The sequence below is a fragment of the Neopsephotus bourkii genome, unplaced genomic scaffold (genome assembly GCF_033783945.1).
Source record: "Neopsephotus bourkii isolate Nb327-2 ecotype Australia unplaced genomic scaffold, CSIRO-AGI_Nbou_v1 NB_168, whole genome shotgun sequence".
Lineage (NCBI taxonomy): Eukaryota > Metazoa > Chordata > Aves > Psittaciformes > Psittacidae > Neopsephotus > Neopsephotus bourkii.
Genome location: NW_026900684.1, coordinates 4,956,014 through 4,976,520, shown reverse-complemented (window position 1 = coordinate 4,976,520; position 20,507 = coordinate 4,956,014). Strand labels below are relative to the sequence as shown.

The 20,507-nt window shown below is 37.5% G+C and overlaps 1 protein-coding gene across 8 annotated transcripts in view; it reads right to left on the bottom strand.

Annotated features, from left to right (window-relative positions):
• SORBS2 (sorbin and SH3 domain containing 2) overlaps positions 1-20,507 on the bottom strand; it is a 128,062-nt gene that overhangs the window by 60,975 nt on the left and 46,580 nt on the right. For 4 of the 8 annotated variants that reach the window (XM_061371511.1, XM_061371519.1, XM_061371524.1 and 1 more), the window contains exons 3-7: positions 15,664-15,713; positions 7,716-7,808; positions 6,093-6,119; positions 4,997-5,121; positions 3,377-3,994 (exon numbers count right to left, since the gene is read on the bottom strand). In XM_061371511.1, coding sequence (XP_061227495.1) covers positions 3,377-3,994; positions 4,997-5,121; positions 6,093-6,119; positions 7,716-7,808; positions 15,664-15,713 — 913 coding nt within the window. The remainder of the gene's footprint in view (positions 1-3,376; positions 3,995-4,996; positions 5,122-6,092; positions 6,120-7,715; positions 7,809-15,663; positions 15,714-20,507) is intronic. The other 4 variants (XM_061371583.1, XM_061371533.1, XM_061371544.1 and 1 more) reach the window with 1 other exon arrangement.

Here is a 20,507-nt window from a genome sequence, read left to right as displayed (position 1 = left end):
GACTTAAGAAATTAGTAAGCCTTCTGGCTTCGAACAGGGAAGACTGCCTGAGAACGGGGAAGAATGCTTGAGAAAAGGGATGGACAACACAAGAACAGATATTCAGGGTGCATCCAGAGAGCTAGTGAAATTGAGTTCTTGAAGAACGAAATTAATTGTGTTTGGCAAACAATAGCTGATTTCATCAAGCTAAATTAATAAAAAGAATATAAAGTTATAATTCTTACAACGTGGGTAGAAGGAATGCAGCAAGTCTAGGTACTGATTCCCAGTGTGAAGTTTCTCAGCTTTGTAGAGTAAAACTTGAATATTCTGCCTAGTTCTACAATTCTGTCATAGGTACAACCACTACTCTGCGAAAGAGTGGCTGAAATTGTGATTTAAAACCACATTGTTTTCAAAAACTGACTGCACCATTTAAAAAACATAGAGTGTTGGTTAAACCCTAAATAGACAGGTTTGGCTACTATTAATCCATATATTTCATCACTGTGACTCCAGAAAATTTTTAATACCAGTTCCATTCAGTGTGCTTCAGATTAGGTTTGTTACTGTTATAGCACAAGAAACACTCACAGAAGTCACACAGATTAAATGCCAAACAAGTACTTAATCAATTAGAATGATGAAAAACTAGTTAGACTGCATGATTATCTTGAGTTGTGGAGCCTTGCTTGAGAGAGAAAAATCATGACAGTCTCGAAGTGAATTGAAGGTCTCAAGGGCAGCTTTCTGCTGGTCCTTAGAAATCTTCACCTTACATCAAATAGTAAAACTGAAGAATACATTTGCTACTCAATTCATGTGAAGTAGACTGATGACCCTCATATGGGTTTCAAAACCAGTCATCTATGATTTTAATACAATATCTGTGGAGAGCGGTGTGAGATTACTAATGACACCAAAGTGCTGGCCTTGCTTCAACAGTCAAGACACAGATAGAGACTTAGACATAAGTAAATAAACTCATTTTGTTAATATATAGTAGAGTTTAGTAGTCAACAATCGAATTACACCCATACGCTTGCACAAATGGGTAAAAATACCTTTATTTTTAATTGTTAAAAGCTGATGTAAAAATTTCCAGACTGATGCTGCAAGTTATATTGCCATGCCCACTTTCAGTACCTAGTTGGCCTCTTATTCTAAACTCATTATAAGGAGGTGGAGTTCAGCCCTTGTGCAAAACCACACTAGTGATACAGAACTTACAATTAAAATTATGTGCTTGATTTTCTTTGCTTGCCATCTGCTCCCAAAACATTGAAACCTGCCTTGTCCCCCTTCTACATCACTCAATGTCCTGTCAATACCTAACAAACTAATGTATTTATATACTGATTCAGATTATTATTATGCAAAAGAAACACTTTTACAAGCATCTAGTACACTAGTTTTTATTCCTTCAGGACCACAAGGGCTAAAAGAAAGTGTTCACTCATCTGTGGAATTCAAATGAACAGGATAAATGTTTTGCATCCTCTATCTCAAAGACTGGTATATAGTACAAGAGGACACTTACAAACCCAGGAACAAAATGAGCAATAAGAATACTGGGCATTTTTTTCAGAAGATGCAGCTCAGGATTCTTCATCTGTTTAAAACTTTTTCTTACAAGAAATTTGGGCCACAGTTTACCCCCACTGGTCTCATACTAATGAGTGCTAATTTTTCTGTTAAAATAGATTACATTTTTTCTCCCACATCTGTAGTATGGTACAGAGCAGCATCATCTCTTAAGTCTGTAACAGTATAAAAAAAAATGTGATACTGAGTAACTTGAATCCTTTTCTTTCGTATATACTTGTAAGGGGTTGAACCTTTCTCAGAGTAGGAATGTTTACAAAACGTCACTTGGTGATTCATATCACACTCTGCTTGCTCCTGAAGTTTCAGCAGACAAGCTCTGAAATGGAAGTGCAAATAGGACCACAAACATAACAAGATACATTAGAAAATATGGAAAAATTGTTCTGCATGAACTTGGACCATACAGGCTCTTTTTCAGTTGTACTCTTCCATACTCTGTGACATAATACAAGTTCTCTACCCACATACCCATGCATGCAGAGAAATTCTCATTCAACACTTCTTAAGAAGTGATGATTAGCCAATCTTACCTCATTCTCCTCCACATATGTAAATCCAGATGTAGAGAGAGAATTGTCTGTTTTTAGAGCACCTTTCTAAATGCATTTGGTTTTTGAGAGTTTCTGTGGGAGATCTGAATGTTTCTGGTAGGCCTAATTTACAATTGGAGAGCATCCCTAAAAGATATAACTTAACATAGCAACCTATGATCTGCATATACGAAAGTATTTTAACTGCTGTATAAAGTCCTGTAGAGCCTCCAAATCTGTAACAGTTTAAAAAGTCAAATTACTCTCATGCACAGTAAACTGAAAGGTAATTTGTAAGAGGAATTGTGAACTTTGCAAATACCACAAGATGTAGCGCTAAAAGGGATCATAATTTTTGGCATTAGTTAGAAAAGTTCCAATATTTCAACCAGAGATTCGACCCAGAAACTAAATCTTTTCATACCTATAGCTGTAGCCTCTAACTGCAGCCCATGGCATCTTGGCTTTGGGACTTCACCTTATGCAGAATTATACACCACCTACATGCCAATGTGTACTGTAAATTAGGTATGTATTTTAACAAAGAGCTAGCAAACTGGCTCCAAGACTGCACTGTGATGACAGATAAGCGTCTTCATATTAAAGCTGAATTAAAGCAAGGATGTCAGCTGAATTTTGCAGGCAAGAGATCAATAAATGGATGCAACTGAAATTTGCATTGTTTCAGTCAAAGAAACCCAGTTGCCAAATTTCTGATCATTCTTCCCTCACACTGATGCCAAGTAGAAGGCAGAAAAATTAGCGTAGAATTGCTGAGTAAGTCACAGCTACTTTTCTGACTTCTGGCAGCTCACAATGAAGCTAAAACATTCTAAAACAAAAAGAAATTGCAAAATGTATTTTGTATTTTAAAAGTCTAAAAAAAAATTTAGCTAGAAGATAAACTATCTTTAGTCATTCTGCTTAGAGTCTGAGTATTATTCTGGATTTAAAAAAAGTTTTTGATGAAGATGCATCACTTACAAGCCACTAATTTCCTATTGTGCATTTGTGCTCCATAAAGTGCTCACAGAGGAACAAAGAAGTCTACCTTCCATCTCAGCTGAGTTAATTTCTTTCTTCTTTCTTTCTGAACAAAACTTCAGGTTTTGTTCAATTCTGTTTTGATCCATGTGACAGGTAGTTTTACCCAGAAAACACAAGGTCTAACTTTGGTAATGTAAGTATAACTAAACAGGTGGTTATTAAGTGATTCATGAATGATCTAAAATAAAAGATGGAAAAATTAAATATACCACATGGCATTCTGCAGCCTGTGAAGAAGGAAGAACTGTAGACTTTTGTCCCAAATCCTTTGAAGACATCTTTGAAGTGTCTGGAAAAACACTAGGTGGATGTTCTTGGATTTCAGGCTCTGCTTTATTGTCAGGGGTGGGAGCTATCTGAATGGAAAGAGATGCTGTGTGTATCTCAGGCATGGGGTTACAGGCAGGTGAGACAGGCCTTTGTGGGAATACTGGCACTTCAACAGGCTTGAGCTGTTGCTGTGTATTACAATGAATGCTACTCGCTGGGTCACGTGTCCGGGTTAATTTCAGGGTAGATACCCTACGTTTCTGAGACTGTTGCCTTTGGCCTTGATGGAGAGTAGTACTAATACCAGCTACTGTGCTTGTGCCTGCACTGGAGATTGAGGTCAGTGGTTTAATGATTTTTTGTGCATAGGACACACTTAGGTTAGATATTTGAGAAGACATTGTCTCCTGGACAGACTTCTCGTTAGTGTAATAGACAGTATCCGTGGGAAGGTGTTTAGCTGGATCAGTTGTTACTGCCTGGAGGTTAATTTTGTTCTTGTGATTAGTTACTCTTGCTTTCTGAAAACTTTCTTTTCTAGGGGGTGGCAGAGGTGCCTTATTTGCCAAAAGCATCCACACACAGCAAAATAACATTGAAGAAGAAACAGAAAGAAAGTAAATGTTAGAGCAGGAGATAAACTCAGTTTGACTTTTATCTTAAATAAAGGAACAGCAACTTAAGGGGCTTCATCCCAACATTGCTCAATTCAATAGACAGCTGAATTGGTCAGGTTCCCACCACCTTTTGCTGTGCAGGTCTGTACAGCTTGTGTTTAGAAAGCCAGATGTTCCATTTGCTCAGAGTAAGGTGGGATCAGAAAGGAGCCCACAGAAGTCCATTTTCTTTTAAAAAAACAATTATTACATTGAATAAGCATTATTACTGTGAAATTATTCAGATATGTAAGTAATTTCCAAAATGTACTCCATGGTCTTAGATTACAAGCTATCATTCACAGACAACACACATATATTAAACACACAGAACCTCAAACTACTGCACTAAAATAGGAATGGAGACAGTATTGATGTTGGTATGTTGTTCTTTTTTGGACAGATAAATATGCTTCCAACTTAAGTGCTTTCTGGTAGTTTGTTTTGGTTTTGCTGTTTTGTTGGTGTTTTTCTAGTGTGATCTAATTATATTGTTCAGTAAAGCAGGCAGAAACATTGCCTACCTTATAATTAATAAACCTTTATCCTCAGATGATATGTTGATGACTGATGCATTTCTCTGAGTATAAAATATTAATAAATACTCTTTGAAGTCTGGAAACACTCGCAGAAAGCTTTTATTTGTGTATGACCTACTTTTACATAGCTCGCTGTCTTGTTCATTGAAAGCAATTTCTGGTAATTAACCTGGAGGCATGCATCCTATGTGGGGTATGCTTTATCTGTCTATGCAGTAAAACAGTGTAACAACCCATTTAAACTGATGATTCGCACTACCTGGAAGACATCAGGACAATATTCCATAGAGTTATCCCACCTAATATCTGCTACCCCCCCCCCCTTCAAATGCCAGAACATGAAAGTTGGTGTGTTCAGTTTTACCTGAGTTGGTGATTTTTTATCCTGTAGATTTGGCCGTACACTCCTAAAACCTTTTGCTGTGAGAGATGAACTGCTAGCATCTCCATTCAGTGCCTCTCTACTTCCATCGTTGTAAGATCTCCAAGCTTTTGTGAGGAAAAAAGAATCAAACATTTTTTTTTGTGATTAGTAGATCTCTTTATTGCTATCATCATAGCAACCCAGCTATTAAACAAATTGTGGAAAAGTTTGGCTACTGAACAACTGACATTGCTGCTGATATCACCATGGAAGCCATAATAACAGGGCTAAAGCTGCTGCTGTATATAAAAATTATCTTTAAAACCTAGAAAATGCAAGGGTTCACAATACTGCTGGTATCGATGTGATACTTCCCCCCAGCATTCCTAGAGACTATGAATTTTAACCTTGAAAGTCCTTTTGAGGTGTTGGTGCTTCAGCCCCTATGTAAAGCAGTACTTCCACAAGATTAGGTTCTTGAACTTCACAGCTGTGTTGGATGTTGAAAAACATCCCAGCTCATGTGAAGTTAGTTAGTTATGGGGGTTGCATGGAATTTCACCACAATACCCGATCAGTTGTTCCAATAATGCATCTTATTTCCAAATCTGAATGTTACCTCCACTTTCTAATCAACTATATTTTGTCTCTGAAAAGCCCTCAAAGCATTGGCCAAACATAAAGGAGATACTATCCTGCCTCAACAAGTTACAGATTTGAAGACAAAATAGTGGAAAAAACTGGGAAAAGTAACACAGTATGTGAGTAGGCTGGTAAGTGGGGTGGGCAGAACTTGCAATCCTGAGTAAGGCATTAAAAATGAAATAGCAAGTGCCACTGAAGCTAAAGGTGGCAAATTAGCAACTTGTATTCTCCCAGACAATTAATTTCCTGATTACATATACAGTGTCACAGGAAATACTGCTTTCAAATGAGATCTGAATTTGAGGTCTTAGCCACTTGCAATTATTATCACAATTTCAATAATGCTTTCCTTAAAGAATGTGGAAGAATGATATCAAATAAGTGGAAGATTGTTATAATTCATACACTTGTATGGTATTACAGTGATGCATAAACACAGGGTTTTATTTACCTGAATCTGGAGACTGAGAATCAGACCCTGAAAAAGAAACATCCAGCATTAATTTGTGTTAGATACAAAAACATAATGACACAAAACATGTAGGAGTCTCTTTGTTCAGTTACCTAAGACCCTCCCTTTGCCTAAGCACACCTCAGAATATTAGAGCATAGGTAACTGTGCAATGTTTATTGCACAGTTTCTATAGAAGGTTATGGTGTGCTGAGAGCTACTGTTATTTAATCACTGCTGGTTCAGACAGCCAACAATAAACATTTGCTGTGTTGCTTTTTTTTTTTTCCTAATAAATACTGTGATATACTTCCATCTAAAATCTAGCTATCAAAAGAATTATAATTCCATTAAGATTGATCTGAAAAGGTTTAATTCAAAACCAAGAAAGATGCCTACAGATTCTGTCAGGATTTTCTCCCTCTTCACACTGGAATATGTGATGCTTTCTTCACCACTTTAAAGCAAAACACAGAAACTGATGTACACATACTGCCAGCACAGAACAGATTTGAAGGTCTGGTGCTTTCTTGTATTACTTGTAGTCAGGTGGGGTGTTTTTTTCCTCCTAAAGAAACTAAAATTATGACATCTCTAAACCAATTAAAAATATTTTTAACGCACAATATAATAGTACTAAGAGCACTCCTTATTAATTTTAAGTGCAAAAAAGCAAGACAGCAAGAGGCTTGTACTGGATGCTTAAATGACAGAAATTTATTATAAGCATTGTTAAGAAATAAGAACTCACTGTTTTCTTAAGTTTACATGCACGCAGTAATCCCAGTAACCCTTCCACTGTCCTTACAAAGAGTAGCAACCATTTTTTTTTTATTTGCTTCATAAATTCTAACGGTTCCATCAGTCTTGTACTTGAAAAATCTACAAAACAAAGACTACAGAAAAAATAATATTCCGGCCTGTTTTCTATTCAGTTTCCTGTATTATCTTTGGTTGCTGTGAACACTGCATGTTCAGCTTGGTGTAACTCAGTCTACACTGCCCAAGATTCTTAATTGATTTTACAACTACTTAATTCAGTAGTGAATCTGGGCAGCCAATACGAATTATTTATATTTATCATATTTATAATATTAATTTCATTAAACCAGTCATGAGTATTGCTATGAAGCAGTTCTGCCTGTCTACTGAATATTCTGCATGCTTTTATTGGTTTAAACAGTTTTAGGAAAACATGCTTGATGAATTATTTCTTAATCTGGCTCTGACAATCACTTTGTCACTAGATTCATTCATTCAGATACTCCTCCTTTGAGAAGAGTTTTTAAAGCAAGCTGCAGTAAACAAAGTTTGATAGAAACAAAACCTAGTTTTCATGCTACCTTATCTTGAAAAAAACCCGAGACATGAGACCCAAAATATGTTATCAAAGGCAAAATTAATTTATAAATAACTGTTTTTTCCTAAGTTTTCCTGTTTTTCCTGCACAGGCAGAGAGAAATTAAGACTGCGTTTTAAAGAGCATTGTAGAACTAAGTAGCAGACCTGACAGTGATAGAAAATACAGTTACCCTTCTCTTCCTTGCAGAGTCATATTGCAGGAACGCACAACACAACAGAAAAGTCATTCAGGAGTAGTATCTCCCTGGTAAGCAGTTATACCTGAGGCCAATAGGTTTGGAGAACTCTGAACTCTCTTCACAGCTGTTAATGTGACAGACATTGCAGCACGTTTGCGAGCGCACCCACCGCTATCTGGAAGCACAAAACATTACAGACAGCAGCCCCAGACAAAGGGAGCAAGCACATGCAACATACCACAGTGTGAGATACACCGAACACACATGAAAATAAGCATGCAGTTAGGGAAGTGCTGCAGGAATGTGTAAATTTGCAATTTTGCAGATTAGCAGAATGTGTAAAATTTCACAAATTTTAAACAACAATAAATGTCACAGAAAATAAGAAAGCAATATTTAATACTTGATCCATTAGGAAAATACATACATTCTGTCACCTGAAAGACTGCTTAATTATAGCTAATTAGTATAACCAAACAAGTAATCAAGATGAAGAAGCAAGCATTCCAGAGTAATATTAATTATCTGCACTGTAAAATCATTTCACTGTATGCATTAGAAAGACACCATTCATAAACTGAGCTTATGTTTGATCAGCTTTTGTTCAGTCTGTTGGATCCTTTAAGCTCAAGACACAAAAGTGGCAATTTTTTTGTTGTTTTGATAGACCATCTTTCTTTTCCTTCTTCCCCTTCATTTTTATCTAATGGAAGATAAAAAAATCTGTATCTGGAACCCAATAATATCCCAGGGAATGACTAAAAAGTTAAAATCACTCTGGACAGCCAGGACCAGAAAAAAAACCCTTTCTTCTGGATCATGCATGCCTCCTTTCTTTCCTTGCTCTCTGCTCCTTTCTCACTTGGAGCTAGCTGTCATTCTGGTTTATAAATACTTTGTTATTATTAGAAGCCAGGTATTCCCACAACTTAGCTTTATGGCAACTCCATCATAGTTATTAAAGCAACTTAATAAATATTCCTGATTATATTAATCTTGTTTATGTTTAACTATGATATTTTTCTGCTCTTCACTATAATAATTAATTTAATTTTCATATTTTACATTACTGAAATTTCATACAGGGCCCCACTGAAGTCAAGAAGAACCACAACTATGATGGAGGCTCCAACAGTTCTTGTATCTGTGTCCTATGACAGAGAATTTTATAAAATTACTCCTCAGGAAGACCTGCAACCTACACGTAGAAACTATTTCCTATGATAGCAGTAATCTGAACTACAGAGACATCTTTAACCCACATCTGCAAGAGAAGTGAGCTCCTAGTATTTCTTTGCTCATTCCAATATTCTTCCTAAATAGCTGTGCCCTCTGGCCACAGGTCTTGCAGGATATGCATTAAGTAGTTGTTAACATTGGCAAAGATCAGAACCACTGCCTCAGGTGTAAGTGGTTCCAAAGACTCATTGCCAATTCCAAGTCTCAAGGCAAGAGGCCAAATAATTTCAGTCGGCAACAGCTGAAAGCAACACATTACCTGCAATTAATTATTGATGCTGCCCACGTGAAACAAAGACAATGGCTATATCAAGCCTGCACATTCATTTCAGTTTGCTTGCCAGAATATAGAATGGCAAGGGTAACTAAAATCACATTTTCCATTCTTGTATTCCCTTCCCCCCCCATACACCAGAAGTAATTCCAATGAGATTTGATGATGTGTTGATACTGAGGTTCTGTTGTTCTCCGAACATAAGCAGACTTTGACAGCATAGTTTATTTAATACAAGATAATAGGCAAACAATTTCACTGTACTGTCACATCTTTTAGTCAAACAAAGTGATGTTTTACTTGTATTTTTTCAAGAGCTACCTTCCAGAATTTCAGGATAGAGAAACTGAAGTGGGAGAAAATGAAGACAATGAGAAAATTTACTACAAATATTTTATCAGTATAACTTCAAGAAATTTTGCTCCAAATTAATTTTTAATGTAACTGAACTGAGTCAGAGTTTTATACTTAGTGGACCCATTACCTAGAAAAGTGTTTGGCATGGCTTCATATAAGATAGCTAAAACAGATGTTGCAGGTGGTTGTATACATATAAGCATAAAACATTTACCCCTATATATAGAAGCCCATATGCAAGTCTGTACTTCCAATAACATTCTCAGTATCTGCACAAAGTAACTAGAGGCAATTAGCACTCAATCAAAACATAATCACGCAAATAAACCATATTGAGCTGTGGAAAATTTCGAATAAAATATGAATGCATGTGGGCAAGCACACACATACACGCATGATGGATTCCATCTTCCCATCTTTATTCAGGCCAAGCACCCATTAAGTCAAGAGCATTGTATCTGAATGAGGATCAGAAGAATTTGCATGCTGCCTCAAAGGAGGCAGTTTTCAAACTGCTTCCCTTATCTGCACAGCCTTTCACACTGAACTTCAAGAAGCTTATTCCAGCCTGTATTTCTTTTTTCATGGCTCCATCAAATTTCCAGCAAATACTAACTATATTCATCCAGACTCCTGAAGTCCCAATAACATAAAAAAACAGTAAGTCTAGAGAACAGAGAATTCAAAACCAGTAAGGAAAGTCGAATTAGCATTCATCTGATCATTTGACTTGCAAACTATAAGCAATTAATATTGCACAGCTGTTTCTCAGGAATAAAGATATATGAAACTATACAAAATGTATGTTTATATATAAAAAATAAAAAGCGTGCAAATATGAATACACATATGCACAATTCCCTGTGCCTTTGACATGACAAATTCTTCAGGAGTGAGAGTCCTGTACTCCTAGATATTAACACTGAAGAAAAGATGACCTGACTCAGATAAAGTCTGCAGGCAGTAACAGAATATGAAGTTGGGCAATAATTCACAATAAAAACAGCTCCTTAAAATGAAAGTCCAGCTCAAACCAGGACTGTTGTTGCCTAGATATTGCAAGCCCTACATACTCCAATCGAATCAGACAAATAAGCATCTTTAGCTGGTACTGAAGAAAATAAAAGAGAAAGGCGAGGTAAAGATTATCATCTGGTGAGCCATGGTTCTGAAAGTATTTTGCAGAGTAAGGGCCACATAGGGATGAACTGAATGCTAGGATCAATGCTGTAGACTTACCGTTAAAGAGCGAAAAAGAAAAGAGGAAAAGATAGGTGGAGGTGGTGGTTTGCCCTCCAGCCAAGTTGATGTGTGTATCTGCATATGTACCCTCTGGATGCTCTCTTCCTCTTGTTAGTTCACCATTCAAGCTCCTCTCCCATTGCCAGCTCCCTTCCTAAAATTTTTCTCTTCAGCCTTTCTCCATTCCTTACCTTTCTTCACTTCTTTCTTTCTCCTGCCTTACTTTTGTCTCTCTCCACAAATAGGTACTTTAACACCTAAATCCACAATCTCAACTGCTCCCACTACAGGCAGCATCATCTTAAGTGAGCTGTATCTCTGACTGTAAACAGTCTATTGACCAGGTCCTGCTCCAAAGCAGGATGGAGGCAATTCAAAACAACACCATTTTAATTTAGGAATATTGAGTGGTTCCTTTCTGAAAAGGCTGTTTCAGAGTCATTAAAAGCAGTGGCATAAACCAAGCTAGTAAAGATGAAAGGATGGTGACCTCTTGTGAAGAGGTGAGAGAGAGCAGCCAGGGCACAGGAAATTTTTAATATGCCTTTACAGCTCAAAGGAAAGAAAAATGGCACCCAAACATAATTTTGCTGGTGATTATTATATTCATTATACTTGTGAACAGTATAATTTCTCTCTTTGTCTGCAGAGTGAATTCAAGTTTAGAAGTCTTTAGACCAGGGATTCTTACTCCCTATTTTCATTCTGTTCTTCTGAAGCAAATATATAGTGCTGGATACAACAGTCCAAGACAGGCAAAGCTGCTGCCTCTCAACTGGTAGCGAGTCTGGAGACATGTTCCCAGCAGACACATGCACATGAGCACATGTATATACCACATACAGATGTGGCTGGCCACACAGATCACAGATACTCAGGGCACTCACACTAACAGACAGCACAATGGCCTCAGTCCCTTCTCCTCTCTGCATGGGCAGGATGAAGGTCCACTAGTGAGAATATATATGCACACATGTACAAGGTGGGTCCTTCCAGCAACTGGGCTCAGACACTGAGTCTGCCATTCATTCTCTTCCTAGACCACAGGGCTGATGCTCTCCTGGGACAGTCGTGGACAAGGGAGGTCCTTGTCCATCGCTTTGTTCCTCAGGACTACTTAATTTGGGTTCCTGCCTACCCTTGTGCCCCTGTGCTCCTCTAGGCTTTTGGGGATGGGCTTTAGATGGTTCCTGTGATGGGCCTGGCATTACCCTGGCAGGGCAGACTATTATTTGGGCTTCCCCTGCTGTCACTGTTTCTCTGAGCTCCTTTGTGGGGGTGAGCCCACTATTATTTGGTCCTTTGCTGCTGCTAAATTACAACAAAAAATGATTTTTAAATTATTTATTTCTTGGGGAGTGTTTGGTTTTTTGGGGTGGTTTTTTTTTTGGTTGGTTTTTTTTTTTTTTTTTTTTTGTAGAATGCCTGAAACACTCAAAACGCACTTCATTTGCTTTAGTGATCTAAAAGTGGCTTCACAATCTATTTAGGAATTCTTGCTGGGACCCAAGAATTGCTGCTCTTTTCTCCCAGTCAGAATGTAAGACATTAGTCTATGTGACGACTTCCATTAACAATTTTAACAAACACAAAATATTTGCATTCTTCCAGAACTACATACATTTTCACATTTGGCTGTTCTTTATGTGCTTCGCCTAGCGCAAACAGCCAAGATATTTACAGGTGGATACTAAGAATCTGTTTTAGCGCATTAACTTGTATCCATTCCTTATTTGTCAATGCAATTACCTCTTCCCCAACATCAGCTATGCACGCACATATGTAATATGAATAAACACTTTTATCCTGTGTTTTAAGCTGATGTGAGCTTCATGGGTAGCCCAGGTTTTCTGTGACTTAGTTTCTCAAAATGTCTCATCAAGGTAATGCTGTTCATAGAGTCTGAAAAGTACTTAGCTTGATGAAAACCCCTATATAAAGTTAAAAATACTATTCTGTCACTGACTGCTTAGTCTTTAGGGTTTAAAAAGGCACATATTCTATTAGACTACTTTTTTAAAATTATGACACCATTTGAACACCAAAAGGAACTATGGGCCGAAGTACCTTTGGTACTTCTGAAATCCTCCCCTATATATGACATCTGTTTCTTTGCTTTTGCAAACATGTTTCATTGCCTTATGCTGTTGAATATTCCCCCCTAACATGCGGTACAGAATTAACAGCAAATGCTAAAAATCCCTCCCATATATGGTAGAGTATTGAAAACCAAAGCTCTTCAAACCATTTTCTCTGTAGACAAAAATATCTTTTGCAGGGTTTGCCGAGACAGACTGCCAAGTCTGCAGCCAAGAGGGAACACTGGATTAGAGGAGCCTACTCTAAGCAGTAGATTTTCTTTTTAAAGCTGCATATACGCTAGCTTTGCCACTTCAGTAGTTACTGGCACCAGATCAGAATGCTCATTTATCTGCAGCAGCAACTGATGAAGTACGTATTTTATAAAACAAACTACTGGCAAATCAATAGCATCTGATAACCTCCAATTGTGTCATGCACAAATTTCTGTAATAAAGCACTGAAATATATATACACATAGAAAAACTGCAGCACTCATTTAGTGTTGAAAGACAACAAAGGAGGTGGGGGGGAACCCACAACTAAACCAGAACACCATGCAGAACAGCTTCCACAGCAGTCACTGTCTTCCTTAGTGAAGTAATGCTTTATCAACAGATAGGTTCAAAATGTTCATTTTTACACCCTACTCACTGGATTTTAGTTCTTTTTTCTTTATTATTTTTTTAATTTTATTTTTTTTTTTTTTTTTACAATCAGGAAACAATCTAAATCAATAGAACTGTCAGGAAACACCACATTTTTTGTCAATAGCTCCTTTTAGTGCAGCTGGTAACATGCACATTTACATCAAGCATACACAGGACGAAAAATGTTTTCATTGTGTAAGTGCAGAGTAGATTAAAGTTCAGTTTACAATCACGATATCCTTAGGTAACTGGAAAGGAATTGAGGTGCATTCAGGTATTGCAAGTCATTTTTCAAGGCTCCTGTGGGAACAGAAGACTACCACCAATCCCCAAGAGAAGTTATTCAGCCACAGCCACATAGGTTACTTAAATCTTACATCTATTTCTCTTGCCAATTTCTAGCTTGCACAAAAAATCTTACTTAAAATCTTAGTCATACTTGAGAGCTGCCTCAGCACAAACTGCCAATTTACTGCTCTATCCACATATTTCAAAGTAGAAGCTATAAAATGACATATATTATATGATTTTAACTCGTACGATTGCAATACACAATGTCAACATAGTCAAATAGAAGCTGAGCTGCTTCTGAAATTACAGTTCTTTAAAGCAAGCAGTCTTTCAGTACTACCTCAATTATAGAGACTGACATGTTTAGGAAAGACATCTTCACTAAAAATGCAAGAGGATAGGACAAGTTTCAAAGAGTATTTCCATAAATGAAAAAACACTACCCATGTTAGCATATGGAAAATAATCAGTAACAACCAAAACTTTGGGAAAAAACCCCACAAAGTCAACTGAGAAATTCTATGTCTCCTGCTTATATATTTACAAATATAGTGATCCTTTAGATTGGATATAAGGAGGAAATTCTTTCCTGTTAGGGTGGTGAGGCACTGGAATAGGTTGCCCAGGGAGGTTGTGAATGCTCCATCCCTGGCAGTGTTCAAGGCCAGGTTGGACAAAGCCTTGGGTGACATGGTTTAGTGTGAGGTGTCCCTGCCCATGGCAGGGGGGTTGGAACTTGATGATCTTAAGGTCCTTTCCAACCCTAACTATTCTATGATTCTATGAGTCTATTTCAAGTGAGCCAATATATTTAAGCTTTGTATTAAAAAGTCTGTCCAAGAACCTGGTCCTACAGAGTCCCAGTCATTGTCAAAGACAACTGGAAGCCAGATAGTCTGATTAATATAGTGGTCTAGACAATGGCAACCTATACCATGGAAAAGCTAACCCCTTTGATTTAGAGCATGCTGCTGAAACTCTGACACTGGCTTCAAAGGTAGTTCAGGTCCTCAGGTCCACAGAACACATTTTAATTATTTCAAGTCATCATGTCAGTTGTCATAGTGCAGCACTACCATCAGTGATAAAACCACCTGGTTTGGAAAGGATGGATATGTCTATTCTTATGCCACAAACCAGACAGTTCACCTATGGCATCTAAAGAGTTGACTGCAACTGAAGATCTGCCCCTGACATAAATGGAGCCAGGAGTTCACCATTCTGCTTTTGAGAAACCTATTCCCATCCCCAGAAAAAGCATCAGCACTATCTATTGATGTCAGTGATTCAGGGGCAAATATGTTGTCACAGTTCATGAAGATGATTATCTATAGAGTACTTCATTTGGTCAATGCATTTATCACAACTTGAGAGAAAAAACAAATCCATGTAAGTACAAAATAGTTATCCTCATCTGATTATGCAAGTGTAGCTAATAATATAGGGTAGTATTTATATGCTCCTTAATCTAATGACTGTAGAGAATGGGAAAAAAAGCATTTTTAAACCACGTACATTTTCTTCGGATACTGCGATTTAATACCACTTCTTCATAGTTGTTAGGTCCTCATACTACGCATTTTTATGTAAAACGTACACATACAAAACTGATACTTGTAACTTGCACACAGAAGACTAAACATGCATGTATATTTCACACATCCATATATTTCCATACATAGAAAAACATGCATGTAAATCATATATGGAATACAAATGCACATATATGTCTCATATGCGCCTACATAAGCAGACATACTATTAAAATATCTTGCTTAATTTGAGTTCAGCACCAACTCAAGTGCAATTTGTTCGTGAAAACTTAAATAAATTTGGGACCTTTTCTGCTTACTAAACAACACATAAGAGTAAAGAATAATCTCATAGAAGCAGCATACCTGTGTTCATTTTGACACTGGAGGATTTGTTATAAAAGTCTTCAGATTTCCTGTAGAAAATAAAATGATCTATTAATTTGCACAAGACAAGAACGTGTGGTACAAAATGGCAGCAGGACTTCTTGGAGGGGTGGAGAATCCCTGTGATACAAATTACAGTCCTATTTTAACACAGCTTTAATTAAACTGGTACTGCTTGTCCTTCTAAAGTTAAAGATGAGCTGTTGCTTCCATTATAAGCCATTCTATTTTCAAGTGTTTAGTATCTCTGTTGTAAACATTTGATCTCAGATAAAAGCCTAGTGATTGACTTTAGGTCTTGAAACTGTAAACTAAAAATTATTCCCATAAAGGAATGGGGAAATATTTTTAAAAGCTGCTTATATACTTTACTCACTCCTCTGTGCAAACTGAAAGACATGACTACGTCTCTCTGAGTACTTTTTAAGCAGCCAAGCTACCAGGTCTTCTTCAGCTGTTTATAACAAGATGTGCCTGTTTTCATCCAGTGACTTTATGTGTCTCTAAAAACAACACTGACATTTGATGCTGCTCACTGTATCACTATCACACAAGACACAGGGCATGTGTCTTGGCATCCTCAGGTATCCATTTCAGAACTCCCAATGGAGTCAACAGGTAGGGAATCAAGTCACTACACATCAATGCACTTTTTAAAGGCAAATAATCTGCACCAAATTAGCGTAAAATACATGCAAAGCTTGAATCTTTTTATTTAGAGATCCCAGCTCTACACAGTACTTATGAACAAACAAAAAGTAAACCCCCTAAAACCAAACTGCAACTGTAGGGAAAGCATGATATTCTACGTTATCAGGGGACTTTCACTTACTGATGGTATGCCGCAAGACAAACAAGACACTATTTTCCAACTACTGCCAGTTTAAGTCACAGCTTTATTTTAGGAACAGGAGCTTTAATACCTCTTCTCTTTAGGCTCTTTTGGGGATAAAAAGATAAATTCAGGAAAGCTTTCCAATGGCATTCTGCATATACTGGCCAGTCTCAGCTGTATTGTTACATATATGCTGCCCACTATAATTTACGGAGTAGACAGACACACTGAAGGCCAAAATACTGAGAGCTAAAACAAGTCATTCTCCCCCCGCACCATTCCCACATCAAATTCAGGATAAAATAAAGGGAAAATCAGAATTTTTAATGTAATGCAGCTTCAAAAAATAAAACTATAAGCTGCCCGATTATGTTGGAAGGACCCTTTTTATAACGGGAGACTCAAGATACTAAGTTATATAAGTACACAAAATAACAAAACAGAGTTTCAGCTCAATTCAACAGGAACTCCAAATTAAATGTACCCTTGAGGTAACATATATATTGCCATATTCTCTCACAGATTCTCCACTGCTTGAAAAGCTTACTGTTTTCCAGAAACTGAGATCTGCTGCTATTTTCAGTCATTGTGACAAAAAAAATTGCAAGTTACACTTCTTGAGAACTTTGAATTGGAATTTCTGAGAGAATTTCTAAAAGAACTTTTAAAAATTAAGGAAAATTCTATTTTTTTTAATAAATTGTCTTTGACTCAAATTTTTGGTTTCTATAGCAGCTACAGAATATTCTTAAAGCCTCAGATTCCCACGGTGTTTTCAGACTGCTAGAGACGACACAATTTTCAAGCTTTCTTTTAGCTTGGAAGTGAATCACTGATGGTACCACACACAGGCTACAAAATGCAACACGATATTTATTTTCAGACCCAACAAATACAGAACTCTTGGAACACTGCAGAACCAAAATGATTTCTAGCAGGTGGCTCTGATATATTTACACAAGGCATACTTAACTCTTACTCAAGTTTTAACAGACAACACTCAGTTTCAGCACTGCAGCTTTCCCCTCCTAAAGGTTCTATCCGGACAGCTTCAGCTCAACTCCTGACACTTAGCGAGGGATTGCACACAGATCGCTAACATTTCCACGTTAATCTCATTTTGCTGAAGGACAAATTAGTCTTGCATACCTGCAAAGAATGCATGTGAATAAGGCAATACAAATCACACCCACGCAAACAATAGGCCCTGCATTTAACACTAAAATTATTTGAAATTCTCTGCTTCTAAGGAGCTAAAGTAGCATTGAAATACTTAATGATACTGACTGTAGTCTCCCCAAACAAATGCAATGAACTTTAACAGCCATATGCCTGAAAACATTTTGCTCAACATTGCTTCAATCAGTCTCTAAGATCCTTATTTCAAGATAGTGGTGGAAAGGAGAGGGGAGCAAAGGGCTTCTTTTTGCTTTGTACTTTTGTTTCAACTTCACTGTCTCCCAAAAACTGTTCTTTGTGAATGGGCTTGTAAGTAGCTTTAATATATGACAGGCAAGATCAATACACTGGAAGTATCAGACATTCTTCACTACCAAAAAGGATGACCAATGATCAGCTAAAATACTCAGCTCTTGGCTAATGCTGTGAAAGAAGGAATGCCCGTAACTATTGTGCAGACACAAGGCACTACCAGAACGCATGTTTGCAAAAGCAGAGACTGCTGCTCAGTCACCTAGATCAGGCAGGTTTTCTACTAAGTTCATGACTGGTCTTAGATGCTGAGGTAAAAGAGCCCTAATTTTAACCCCAGTAGCATGCCTAACTTTTGCAGAGGGAGCTCCAGGATTAATCTTCATGGCATTCTCCTATAGTTGGCTTCATCTGGCAGAGGTAACGCAGTAAGAAATGAATGACTGTGCCAATGCACAAAAATGCTCTGTCAGGGTGAATACAGTTGCAGTTCTATTGCTACAATGTCAGTAAATACCTAATATGTATTGCTGGGTTACTTCTTGATAACTCCCTATATTTTTTGATAACACTACAAGATTACCTCAGGTCAGCAACATTTTGCATTGAGAGAGGCTACAGAAAAGACTTGTGGGAATCTCACTGACACCTACTTTATTTTCTCCAAGAGACCCTGATAGATAGTTGTGATTGCTTCTTCTGTTTCTGGTAAGTTCTGAAGTGTGGGGTGCTGCAAGGAGCCGCTCTGTCACCCCTTCTGTTCAATATTTATATGCAGCTATAAAAAGGTTTAGTGAGAAGTCATAAGAGGTTTCCCCGCCCTCAGTTTATTCATGAGTACAAGATGCGTGTCTTTACTGTTAGAGGCTTAATTCCATTACTGATCAGATGTTCGAGAACCTACAGCTCTAAGGTAGGAGCTCGAACATCCAACCAAACATCAACTAAATAAATACAAGCGTTTTGCAAATCAAAGCCTAAATGAGTAGTAATGCATGCTATTACCTGCTTGCACTTCAAATAATTCAGCTAATTATTAGCCATAATCCATAACTACCTAAGGACAGAGAACATCAAAAGTTGAAATATTCTTGCCATGTAAAGTTCAGTAAAGAACTGGGAGGTAAAGGACGTTTTTCTCTTTACAGGCATCCCTGGTGCTGAGTACTGAAGAGTAAACTGTGAGTTTGATGGACTTGAACTATTTTTCCCCAAGGTATTCCAGACAACTTTTAAAAGCTGGCAGAGAACAACCAGACAGTGTTAATGGACTAATGACCTTTTTAGACAGATTTGAAGTTACCTATTATTTACTTCTTGCCATTTCACAAAAGATATTATTAAAAACAGGTTTAAAATGCAATTTTCTTGTGTAGTAATTATATTAAAGTTAATTCTAGTATATGCTCTTTATAGTTAGCATCCTCCATAATGAATTTTACCTCAAGTATCTTTGGTGAGAAGAGCAACTGGCTCACAATATAGAGTGCAGATGGATCACCAGCAGGATAGGTATGTGTGTGATCTGGCTGGAAAATGGTAGATTTTCATTCTCCTAGGTAGACAGCACTGCCCAGATATTTGGAGAGGACAGAAGCTTTCCAGATTTGTGTGAGAAGGAGTGTCAGACTTGCATTAATGTTGCTTGCCAGTTTCACAGTTTGAGCTAGAGAGAGCAATCTACTTGAGAAAATATCTGCAAAATTAAGGAGCCAAATCAGTCCGTGACTTTACTGCAATGTCTGTTTATTCAGTCAGTTTAGACATTGTAGGTGATCTACAAACCCGTATTTATTACCAGGCAGGATTCTATATCCTAATTTGCATGTGGTAGTAAATTCTTTCAATCCAAATCATTAAGAGTCTGGAGAGCATTCCTGTCCTCATCTCTGCAACAGGCCAATATACTTTATACGCCAACTCACACATCCAGTGAAGGAAGGGAGTGATGGGAGGGGAAGAAGTATGAAGCACTAGTTCTGGAAAATACTGAAGCTGACTATTTGATTTCTCTCAGTTTTTAAAACAAATTGTTTCAAATGTTTAGTTGTAGCAGGATAATTATAGCAATGAGAGCTTGACAGACCACAAAATGCAGCAACAGCAACTTACATGAAGAAACCACTGTCACAAAGCTTCCCCGGGAGCAGAGGTCTCTCGTGCTGAGCCCCTAAGCAGAAGGGAAGTGTATATGCAAATTTGCTGCTGAGATGAAAAACCTCCCAAACATTTGATGGAACATAGGTTGATGGTACGTAATAAAAATTTGATAAGGTACTGAAGAAGGTTCTACCACATTTCAGTATCATTAACATACAACAACAGACAATAAAATGGTAGGGAGCCTGTACTAAGATCCAACCCAGCAAAGCATATGCTGAGCATATGCGTAAGCATATGCCTTATGTAGGTCCCACAGACCTATTTGTATGCCTAATGTTAAGCATAAGCATAAATACTGTTTGCCCCAGATCATACTGCCTCACCCTATAAAGAGTTGAATACTCCAGTTCAAATTAACTTGTTTTCAGATAGACAACAAACCACAGGCAGACAA